A 10,920-nucleotide genomic window follows, 5' to 3' on the forward strand; every position below is an offset into this window, starting at 1 on the left:
CAAGCTCCAAGTAGGTGAGATTGGTGTAATGGAGGAGGTCGTTGGAAACCGAGCAAGGGAGGTTGTAGGCGTAGAGGGAGGTCACTGATGTCGAGCATGCAAGGTGGGAGGATGAGGGCGTGAGGGACAGAATGGTGCTCAATGGTTTCCAAATTGGTCGGGACTAATTGATTGGTGTAGTATTTATGGGGGGGGGGGGGAGAAATAGTTACATTTTAGATCCCATGATTGGACTTATTGATTGGTGTTTCTAAATTGATTGATACTAAATATAAGAATAGTGTCGTGATTGACATCACCATTAACTGGATCCTATGATTTTAGATGGAATATGTGTATGATATCATTCGATCAAATAGATGGACAGATGAGATCAAAAGTTTTCCACCCACCTCGTGCTTTTTATATTAGCGTAGATTGGTGTGTTATGCGTCTCCAAGAAGCATGTTGCAAGCAAAAAGAAAAAATCGATACCATTAGTTTACGTCTCCAAATTAAATTTTAAAAAAGGAAAATGTTAAACCACATGTCTATTCAGATCTGTCATGCATGATCACTGCATGAGTGATAATTTTAAGAAAATCACTGTACGACGACATTCTATCGTATGTATGCACAATTCACATACATATACATATATAAAAAAGAAAAGAAGAAGGAAAAAAGAAAAAAGGAGAAGCCTCGGCTGGCCTTTTTTTCCTTTTGGACGGCCCGGCCCATTTTCCTCTCCCCTGCCATCGAGCCGGCCCAAGGCCCGACTCCCCCTCCTTTTCTTCTCCCTAGAGCCGCACGGGCCCAAGCGCATCTCCTTGCTCCTCTTCCTCCCTGAGCCACTCCCGTGCCTCCTCCTCTTGAGTGCGCCGCCATCCTGGCCAAGCCACCTTTCTCTCCCCTGGCCACACCACTCCATCACGCATGCCACGTCACTCCACTGTGCACGCCACACCTAACTCATCGCCTCTAGCCGAGCTCGCTACACTGCTCACCCTCTGGCCTAGCTCGCCGCACCACCCCTTTGACCAAGCTGCTGCACTAGCCGCCCTAGGGCAATGCTGAGCCACGCCCTCCCTGAGCCATCTCTTTCCTGTATCCCCCCTTTGGCCGGTGGACCACTGCCACCAGATCGATTTCCCCCAACCAACTCCTTCTCATCCCCAATCGTGCACAACCGGGACTCTTTGTCAAATCCCAACCGCCTCGACATTTATCTCTTCACGATGGAACCCTATCCCTGCCTATATAAGGTGTAGGGAGGGGGGTGCCCATGGAGGGTGATCGAATTTGGGGAGGCGATATATTCTGCTCTGGCCAAAGCCCTACAACATCGAGTTCTTGTCGCCGCCACCGCCGAGGAAGAGGGGAAAATCTTTGGGGTGTTGAGCGGAAACCCTGCTGCAGTGAAGTCCCGTCGTCACTCTCAAGCTCACAACGTCCGCAAGCTAGTCGCCGCATACACCGGCGACTCTGCCCAGACGCGATTTCGTCAAACGCTGTGAACACCGATCGCAAGTCGTCGTCCCTGTGAACACAAGCTACTTTGCCACCGTTATCATCTCGCAAGGTGAGCCCGGCCGTGCCTTCCCTTCCTCTGTTCGGCCACTGGTGGCATGATTTCATTATGACGCGTCGCCGCTGGCCCGAACCCGATCCCTGACATCCAAATCGGAGGTGGCAGCCCAATGCGATGTGGGTGCGTATGTTGCTTACTGTGTTGCACTTCTTCTTGGCCTTTGCGTTGGCGTGTTCTTGCTCTTTGTGCTTGCTATGTGCTAAGTGCCATGCCATCCTGCCATTGTACTGTTGGTTTTCCCGCCAGCAAGTGATGATAAAACTGAGGCCATGCTGCTCGTTGTGTTCCCTGTGGTGCCCTTGCTTTTGTCGTGCAAGGAGAAGAGGCCGGAGGCCATGCGACTATGTAGATCCTACTGTCCTGCTATCCTATGGCCACACTATGCTTTTACTGTGCTGAGCTGCGTCACGCTAAGCCGTGTGACGCCGAGATCTGTTGCTGCGGTCCTTCTATTGGTGCAATGTGTTGTTGCTATCTTGATTTCTGGATGCGTGTGGGCCGTTCTCCTACAACCCCATAAATTCCGATGTTCGTACCGCACTGCTAGCTCACCTCTTTCTACATACATGTGCTGAGGCCATACATGTCGATGATGATCCGGGATACATAAATAGTCCAAAAAGCTCATGCTGGACTGTTATCTTGTTTCTTTACTTGTTTTATTTCTAATACTTACATCGCTTGGTCTTTGTTGCATGTGACTACAACCTTGCAGACTCAGAGATGATCTCGATATGATGACCGCCAGCGCAGTGTAATCGGAGGTGTCCCGAAGAGACGGGCATAATTAACCATAGTCGCTTTACGAAGCCTCGTGAACTAAGACAAAGCAATCGCCAAATCATACGAGATAGTCAGATAGCGTGTTCGTTGTGGAGTAACATGTATAATATGATAAACTTGTACTTTATGATTTCGACATAAATGAATAAAGTTTACATATTTTCAATTATTATATTCTCCTGTCTTTCGCATAGTTGGTATACTGGCATGCCCGCAATTTTATAATCAAAGCTATAAATATAATATAATTCGGCGCGAGTTTCCCTCACGCCAAACAATCAGTTAAAGTTTCTAGCCATCTTAATTTGCCTCAATATTACCACCCCAACTAGAAGCAATGGTACGTGCGTCTTCTTTGATGGGTGGAAATGGACTCTTTGGCGATGATGGTGGCATGGTTGATTAGGTTAGATTAAAATCATGCTAGAGTTAGGCAAGATTCACCCAGCCATTGATAACATGCGGCAAATGAGACATCATGGCTAGGCAACATGGATGTCACCCATGGGGAGCTAGTAGAGGCCATGATGACAAGTTAGGGTTTACAGGAGATGGTTAGGGGCAACGGATCAGATAGTAGGTACGAACGGCCGAAGACATGGAAGAATGGAGGGTGAAAAGAGAGGTGGAGAGGCAAAGGAGGATGAGGCATGTGGTGGTGTTAGCGGTGCAGCATGTGAGTATAGCACTCATATTGGAAGGATGGCGGCCAGATAGGTGCGAGGACGATGACAATTAGGTAACGGTGGAGAGAATATAAATTTAGAAGGTGGACATTGCTATGGAATATTAGGCCTAGATCTGATGTCCTGAAAGAAGGTCTAGATTTAGTGGACCAAACATTGACTACATTTTTAGGAATTTACACCCAGGTTATGTGTAGGAAGTTCCATATAAAATTTGTTGGCTTCGCCGGGAAAACTTATTGGCGCACAACGAGTTGAAAGGCCTGATTAACAAACTTTCTGCTAGAGTGGGCCCAAAATAGTCGGTTTCTTCTGTTGGGTTGGAGGCGCTAATCTAGATCTAGTGTCATCATAAAAAAAGTGTCCAGATCTTGTGGATAAAAAATTGTACATATGTGTCCAAGACACTTGTTGCAGGCTAAAAAATGTAGATCCCATTAGTCTACGTCTCCAAATTGAACGTTAGGATATTTTACATATAATCACTTAAGTAACAATTTTGAGAAGTGAAATTTATAACCTCTAGATCTGCTTCAAGATTAATGCCTCGGTTGGCCGTGGTGGTGGAAGTGTCTTTTTTTATTGTCTGGACCTGCTTCAAGATTAATGCCTCAATTGGTCACGGTGGTGGAAGTGTGTTCTTTGATTGTTGTAGGTCAAAGTTGGGTTAGAGTTGGCATTCACCTAGTCTTTGGTATTTGGCGGTGGATGCGACATTGTGGCAATGCCGCAAGGGCTCCACCGATGAGGGGGAGGAGACCACGATGTCAAGCTAGGGTTATAGAGAGATGATTGAGGGTAGTGAATCGAATAGTGGGGACAAACCACCGAATACAAGAAACAAAGGGAGATGGCAGGGGATGAAGAGGATAGGCGAAGAAGGTGGTGGCGCACAGGTGGTGCTAGCAGTAATGCATCATGTGAGGTGAATGCGGTGGCGGCTTGCAAGTGCAAAGGGCGGTGGCAGGGTGGGTGAGGAGGAGGGAAAGGGTTAGGTAGGGGTGAAAAATATATTTAGGAGATGGGGATTGATCTATCATATAAGATCCCAATAATCTAGTGTACTCGCAAACAAAAGGATTAGATCTGGTGGAAAAAAGACTAGATTTTTAAGAAACCACCCAGGTTCTAAACATATGGTAGAGGGTAATGGAGACAATATCTATGAACCACCAAAAACAAGGAAGAAATGGAGGTCGCATGGGACGAAGAGGAGGATGATAGCGGTGGCAATAGCACAACATGTGAGGTAAATGCGGCGACGTGTAGATGTGAAGGGTTTTGACTGGGTGGATGGGGAGGACGGGAATTTGGTAAGGGTGGGAAATATATTTAGGAGGTAGGAATTGACCTATTAGCATATGAAATTCAGATCCACTGTCCTCGCAAACTAAAAGATCATGATCCGGTGGGAAAAAAAGAAGACTGGATTTCGAGAAACCACTCGAGTTACACGTAGAAAGTTCTAAATTAGTTCGTTGGGCCTCACAAAAGAAAAATTGCTGGCGCGAAGAACTGTGCTTGATTAACGAATCCCCCAAGTGGAGCAGGCCCAAAATAGTCAATTTCTTCTGTTGGGCTAGATGTGATGTCCCATGGCTGAACTAACGAAGCATCCGACCTCTTCTTTCTCGGATGGAGTCCGCAAAGGGCCCCCCTTAGACCATGGCCAAGGGTTTCCTTTCATGGTCTAAATTCCCGTCGTGAAGGAATTTCGTTCCCTTCAGCGCTCCAATGGTTTTTCTTCGCGGTTCCCGTCACGAAGGGATTTTCAGAGTCATTCCCTTCAGGACGAGATTCTTTCTCCTTTTCCTTCGCGATTTCTCTCGAAGGAAAGCTGTTGGAGATGAGAAAAAAATAAAAGGAATGAGAACCGAAAAGAGAATCGAGAAAGAAATGAAATGAAGATAATATAGTTGGAAATGGTCTCAGATATATATGAAAAAAAAATCCCTCAAGAAAGAAAGAAGAGGAGCCCGCAAAGGGTAGATGAGATCATGCGTTCCCGATACCGATCCTTTGTGTGAACGCTAGCTAGCTGCTTTGAGTGGTTCGGGTCGCATCGTATTAATAGATGCAAGACAGGAGGCGACCAGTATATTTTTTTTTTGCGAATGTAGTAATCTTAAATCTTACAAGACACGATTCATGTCGTACCTGATATCACAAAAAGAAAAGGTGCTCGTAGAAGAGGAGTACCGTACCTACCATCAGTGCGACTTGTGAAGGAGGTCGGTTGTATTCGCCAAAAGCTACGGTACATGTACACAGTACACTGGACACATATGCGTGTACATACGTGCCTTGTTTTCCAACACATATGACCGTCTCCGATCTACCAAGAGGAAACAAGAAGGTAGAGATACTCTGGGATTTCTTTTCGGGAGAGAGAGAGATCTTTGCACCGGCCGGCCGGCCAGCTTCAGTTAACCACAGATATTATTCTGTTGCAAATTGACTAACACGCACTCAGCTCGATCATCTGATCACTGCTAAGCCTTGCTAAATAAAGAGATCGAGAGTGATACGTGCAGTGGATGCATGCACACGCGTGTCGGGCGTCATGGGTGACGCGCCAAATTAAATGACCTTGGGGCCTGGGGATTCGAATCTCCCCCGGTCGGCTCGGCTTATCGCCCAAGCTACGACAGCATCGCATCGACCACCTTGGAGATATTCCAATTCCAGCCCCAGGCAGGCCATCGACCTGCAGATCCAGCGGCACACATGTGCTTCCATCTTGGCCACACTTAGTGGTGGAGCTAGTTTTTTTTTAAAGTTAGTTAGGTACTCCAAATTTTTATAAGACCGTAAATTTAATATACAAGAATAAGATTACAAAAATTATAATATAAATATATTAAAAATATCTCATAAAACCATAAATTCAACAAATAAATTTAAAATTTACGAAAATGATAATATAACTAGTTTAAATATGAAATAAGATCTTACATAAATTACAATACTACCTGTCTCCTGCAACAGGCACGTCGAGCGACAAGCGCGGGTTGGTAGCATCGTGGGCTCACGATGAAGCTGTGAGTGATTGATCCAGCGCGGTTACCTAGGGATGGAAAATTTAGTGTTGGCTAGAGAGGGGATGGGGAATTGAGGATGGGGAGGTCGGTCTGGGAGGTCACCTACGTCGATGTGAAGATGTTCAGCGGCAGGAGCTGATGGAGTCTGGGCCTTTCCTTGTTCCTAGTTGGGTCGTGGGTTGGCTACTAATAAAAAAAAAAAGTCAAAATCGCAGGGTAGTGCTGAGCTTATGGACATGACCATCTTGTAGCTCTGCCCATGCTGTGATGTGGGACCAGAAAGATGCATTATATTGCATGCGTCCAGCAGCTCAGTCGCCGGCTATCTTCTAATCTGACTGTGCTCCGATATTTCCATGCGGGGCCCAGAGTGCGCGACTGCTCAAGTGCCGATTCGGAGTCATTCATTTCATGACATAAATATCCAAAGAAAATATCGAGAACATACAAAAACAAGACGATACTAAAAGAAGAAAAGGAATGCCGACGTGGATCTCCAGCCGCGTGGGCCGGCCCTGCGCGAATGGGAGCCTACGACGTCGCCCTTGCTCGCCTCCACGTGCCGCCGGTCAGTTCCGTCCAGCGCTGCCGCCCGCGCGCGATAATATCTCCCGCCTCCGCTGCCGCGGCGGACGGCGCAGCTTCACCTCACCTCCCAACCGCCCGCGTGTGAGTTGTGACGCTGACCGCATCGGGATCAAGCAACCAACACGACACACCCGACAAAACCGCGCCGCTTCTGTGCTCTCTTCTCTTCTCTGCCTACCCAATCCACTACGCCATCCGCCCTCTCCTCCGCCTTCCTTCCTGCAACAGCCGGCGCGAATCGGTTCGTGGTCGTGGCCGCCGTACCGTAGCTGGTCGATGAAGGTGCTGTGCTCCGCGTGCGAGGCGGCCGAGGCGCGCGTGCTCTGCTGCGCTGACGAGGCCGCCCTCTGCGCCCGCTGCGACCGCGAAATCCACGCCGCCAACCGGCTCGCCGGCAAGCACCACCGCCTGCCCCTCCTCCCACCCGCCGCCGTCTCTGCACCAAACTGCGACATATGCCAGGTACGTATACCCGGGAAGGGATCGAGTACCCCCAAATCTCGGCAAAAATAAGTTTTTTTTCCCTCTCCCTTCGTCCCTGAGCAACTTGACACGACTGACGAGTCCCCTGTTTCCGGCTGGTTCGCCAGGAATCCCACGCCTACTTCTTCTGCGTCGAGGACCGCGCGTTGCTTTGCCGGAGCTGCGACGTCGCCGTGCACACGGCCAACGCCTTCGTCTCCTCGCACCGCAGGTTCCTCCTCACCGGCGTCCAGGTCGGCCTCCAGTCTGACGCCCAAGAACCAGAGACGCAGCCGCCCCACGCCTCAGCAGCAGCTCCCCTTCAAACGCCCCCGCCGCCACCCGCAAAGAAGGGGGGCAGCAGCCCGGCGCCGCTCTACAGCGACGACGAAATCGACTGGGCGACTGGCCCGGACGTCGGCATCACTGGGGACCTGCCCGACTGGTCGGTCGTCAACGAGCAGTTCAGTGCTCCGGTGCCGAGGCCCGCGGAGTCGGTGGTGATCAAACCCCCCCCGAAGCGGAGCCCCCGGGAGCCCGTCGCGGCGGCGTTCGCCGGCCATGGTAGCCTCGCCGGGGGCATGCCGGACTGGCCGCTGGACGAGTTCTTGGGGTTCTCGGAGTTCAATGCCGGTCGCGGCTTCACCGAGAATGGCATGCCCAAGGTCAGTACTGACTTCTTCTTGCATTGTTTTCTTATAACACACTTTCTGGTAGCAATTTCGAAAATTATCAGTAATTTTGAAAAATTTAGGTTGTGCAGAGTTGATCTTGTTGGTTATGTAATCTACCCTGAAATTTGAGTCCAATTCTCTGACTCTGAAATATTTCTGATCACAATTCATGTTCTTAGCCAAAATCGATCTCTGAACGTCTGGTGCACACTGTTGGTAGTCCAACCTGACACTGGCACGTCCATATGCAGGCTGACAGCGGGAAGCTCGGGAGCACCCACGCCGACGGCTCGCCGTCGCCGAACGGCCGGTCGTCGTCTGACTCGGCGCAGAACTTCTTCGGTCAGGTGCCGGAGGTCCACCAGTGGTTCGTGCCGGAGCTCCCCTCCCCGCCCACGGCCTCAGGGCTTCACTGGTACGAGGGACATCGCCACAGCGGCGGCGCCGCCACCGACGCCGCCGCTGTGTTCGTGCCTGACATCTCATCCCCGGAGAACCCCTTCCGGTGCTTCGCCGCCGCCGGCCAGCCGCAGCCAGCGCCCGCGAAGCGCCGGAGAAGATGTTAACGTGACACAAAGGAAGAACGTCGTCTTCAGTACTAGAGTGGCGCAGGTTTGCAAGAAGGGATAAATGCAAAAACCCCCCCAAAAGTCACTTGGATTTTGACTTTCCCCCCAAAAGTTGTTTTGTTGCAAAAAACCCTCCAAATGTTTGATTTTGTTGCAAAAACACCCCCAAAAATTCAAAAAAAAAATTTAAAAAATCACAAAAAATTCTAAAAAAAACTAGAGACAATTATAAGAACTTTTGTGAAATTTGTTTTAAAAAATAATATCCTTTGCATCATATTTCATGGAGGGTAAGTTTGAAAAAAAAGAAAAACTTGCAACTCATTTATTAATTCGAGTTAAATGCATAGTTAATTATTTACTAATCCAAAAATCATGAAACAAAATTTTCTAGTCTTCTTACATGATCCTCTATCTTGTAAAAATACATGAAATCTTGAATTAGTTATTGTAACGTGCAGAATTGAGTAAATGTGTTATAGATAGATTAATTCATAACTAATCCATAACACCCCCAAAATTAGTGAAACCAATTTTATTAGTTTACTTAAACAATTATTTGTGTAGGAAAAATAATGGTAGACATGAAAAAGTTAAAATAACATGAGTTAATAAATGAGTTGCACATTTATCTTTTTTTTCTAAACTTCCTCTCCATGAAATATGATGCAAAGGATATTATTTTTGAAAACAAATTTCACAGAAGGTCTTAGAATTGTCTTTAGTTTTTTTTAGAATTTTTGAATGATTTTTTTAGTTTTTTAAATTTTTAGGGGGTTTTTTCAACAAAGTCAAACTTTTAGGGGGTTTTTTGCAACAAAATAACTTTTGGAGGGGAAAGTCAAAATCCAAGTGACTTTGGGGGGGGGGGTTTGCAGTTTTCCCTTGCAAGAAACAAAAGCTTGGTGTGTTCGATGTTCTAGGTACTTTCATGGCGAGAAATCGTAGCTCGTAGGGTAAGTACAGTGCTAGATGCTACCTAGCTAGGCAGGACGTGATCGAGACGTGAGGATTGCTTGGAGAAGATGAAGCAGACAGATAGCAGTAGTAGCAGTTCTTGGGCCTCATTAACTAGGGGATCTGTGTAACTTGTATTGTATTACGTTGCTTGTGTGGAAAAGAAGACAATATAATGGCGAAGATTGCATGCCACTGGTACGGCAGTGGTTTTGCTGGTGCGCTATTCTGAATCTGTTGGACAGTCACAAGAACAATTATGTGATGTATAAGCTCGACCTGACGAAGACTGTGCATCGATTAATTGTCGTTAGTTGAGCCCTGTTATGCACTAATTAAATTGTCTTAGACTTGCCAGACGACTGCACCGCACTAGCGGGTAAAGTAGGAGCAACAATATTGATGCCCGTTTCAACACTATACTCATTCACCGTGCTAATCCCGCGACACAGGTCTCACCTTTGTTACAAAATCTGAAGTTCAGAACCGTATACGGATCCATCTCGATCTCTTAAAAAAAATTAATTATATTTTTTAAAAGTTTTTGATACTATATATATAAGTAGAACTTTTCATCGTAAATATAGATGAATAAAAAATAAACAACTTTTCCTATATATTGTATCTTATTTGTAATTGTTCTCTCGAGGGATTGTTCGACTACACTCAACAGCAATTCCTTAATAGATTATTAGCACGAGACTCTGCCGGAGACCAACGTAGGAAATCGGATCGTCTCTTTTCGTAAAGATTGAAAGGCACAATCAATTCGGTACGAATTCTCGTTACTACCTTTTTTTTACATCACAATACATCTGGAATCGCATTGCATGAATAGTAGTGGTTGCATGAACAATAACAGATGCGTAAACAATATCATCTGATCTCTTGAATCGCATTGAACTCGGCATTGCGTCGATGGAGCAGTACTGGTGGGACCTGTAGCAGCCATCACGCCACCGAACGAACACCGGCAACCGTTCCCTTGCACAGTACGCTGTGGCTCGATGGCCACCGCCACAGATCGAAAAGAAAAAAGATTTAGGGGAAAGTACACCGCTGCTATTGGCCTTGGAACAAGTAGTGCAATGGTTCCCACGAAGGATGAGAATGATCAGACACTTTATTTTCTCCGCCACCATCTCTCTCCAACTTTGAAGAATAAGTACATGGCAATGACTAGCGTTAAGGCACTATGGGACGCGCACTTCAGGAGCATTTTGAGTGCCTTAAGTACACCATCAAGTCTCTTGCAGAGCAAGAATGAGTCCAGCTTTGTTTTTATTACTACAAGCATGTTAGAGAGTACAAATCTGCGCTGCACTATATTTACACACTTCTGTGTCTCTATGGGAAAGTGATCGTAGAAGAGGAGAAAATCGAGAAGACTCTCTCTAGTTTCCACCCTAATACAGTAGAATTCGCACGCAATCACTATCAATCAAAACACAAGAAGTATTCTGAACTAATTGACGTGTTACGGCTTCATTAAGTTTGACGAAGTCATAAACAAGAACTTTTTATCCCAGTCGCATGGGAAGAGCAGTGGCCTAGAAATCAACCACAACTCTTTCAAAGCACGCAAGAACC

At 47.0% G+C, this 10,920-nt stretch overlaps 1 protein-coding gene across 3 annotated transcripts; it reads left to right on the plus strand.

The window, feature by feature from the left end:
* The first annotated feature begins 6,645 nt into the window (after nucleotides 1-6,645).
* On the plus strand, nucleotides 6,646-9,556 carry LOC133916970 (B-box zinc finger protein 22-like). Of its 3 annotated transcripts, none has more exons than XM_062361077.1 (4): nucleotides 6,646-7,130; nucleotides 7,259-7,795; nucleotides 8,056-8,174; nucleotides 8,256-8,427. In XM_062361077.1, the coding sequence occupies exons 1-4, from the start codon at nucleotides 6,945-6,947 to the stop codon at nucleotides 8,368-8,370; spliced, it is 957 nt and encodes a 318-aa protein (XP_062217061.1). In that variant the 5' UTR covers nucleotides 6,646-6,944; the 3' UTR covers nucleotides 8,371-8,427. The 3 variants fall into 3 exon arrangements, with proteins under 3 accessions (XP_062217061.1, XP_062216982.1, XP_062216901.1); XM_062360998.1 differs by adding an exon at nucleotides 9,259-9,556 and having other exon boundaries at nucleotides 6,653-7,130; nucleotides 8,056-8,418; XM_062360917.1 differs by having other exon boundaries at nucleotides 6,654-7,130; nucleotides 8,056-8,427.
* The last annotated feature ends 1,364 nt before the right edge of the window (nucleotides 9,557-10,920 follow it).

This window comes from Phragmites australis, chromosome 1 (assembly GCF_958298935.1).
Source record: "Phragmites australis chromosome 1, lpPhrAust1.1, whole genome shotgun sequence".
Taxonomy (NCBI): Eukaryota; Viridiplantae; Streptophyta; class Magnoliopsida; order Poales; family Poaceae; genus Phragmites; species Phragmites australis.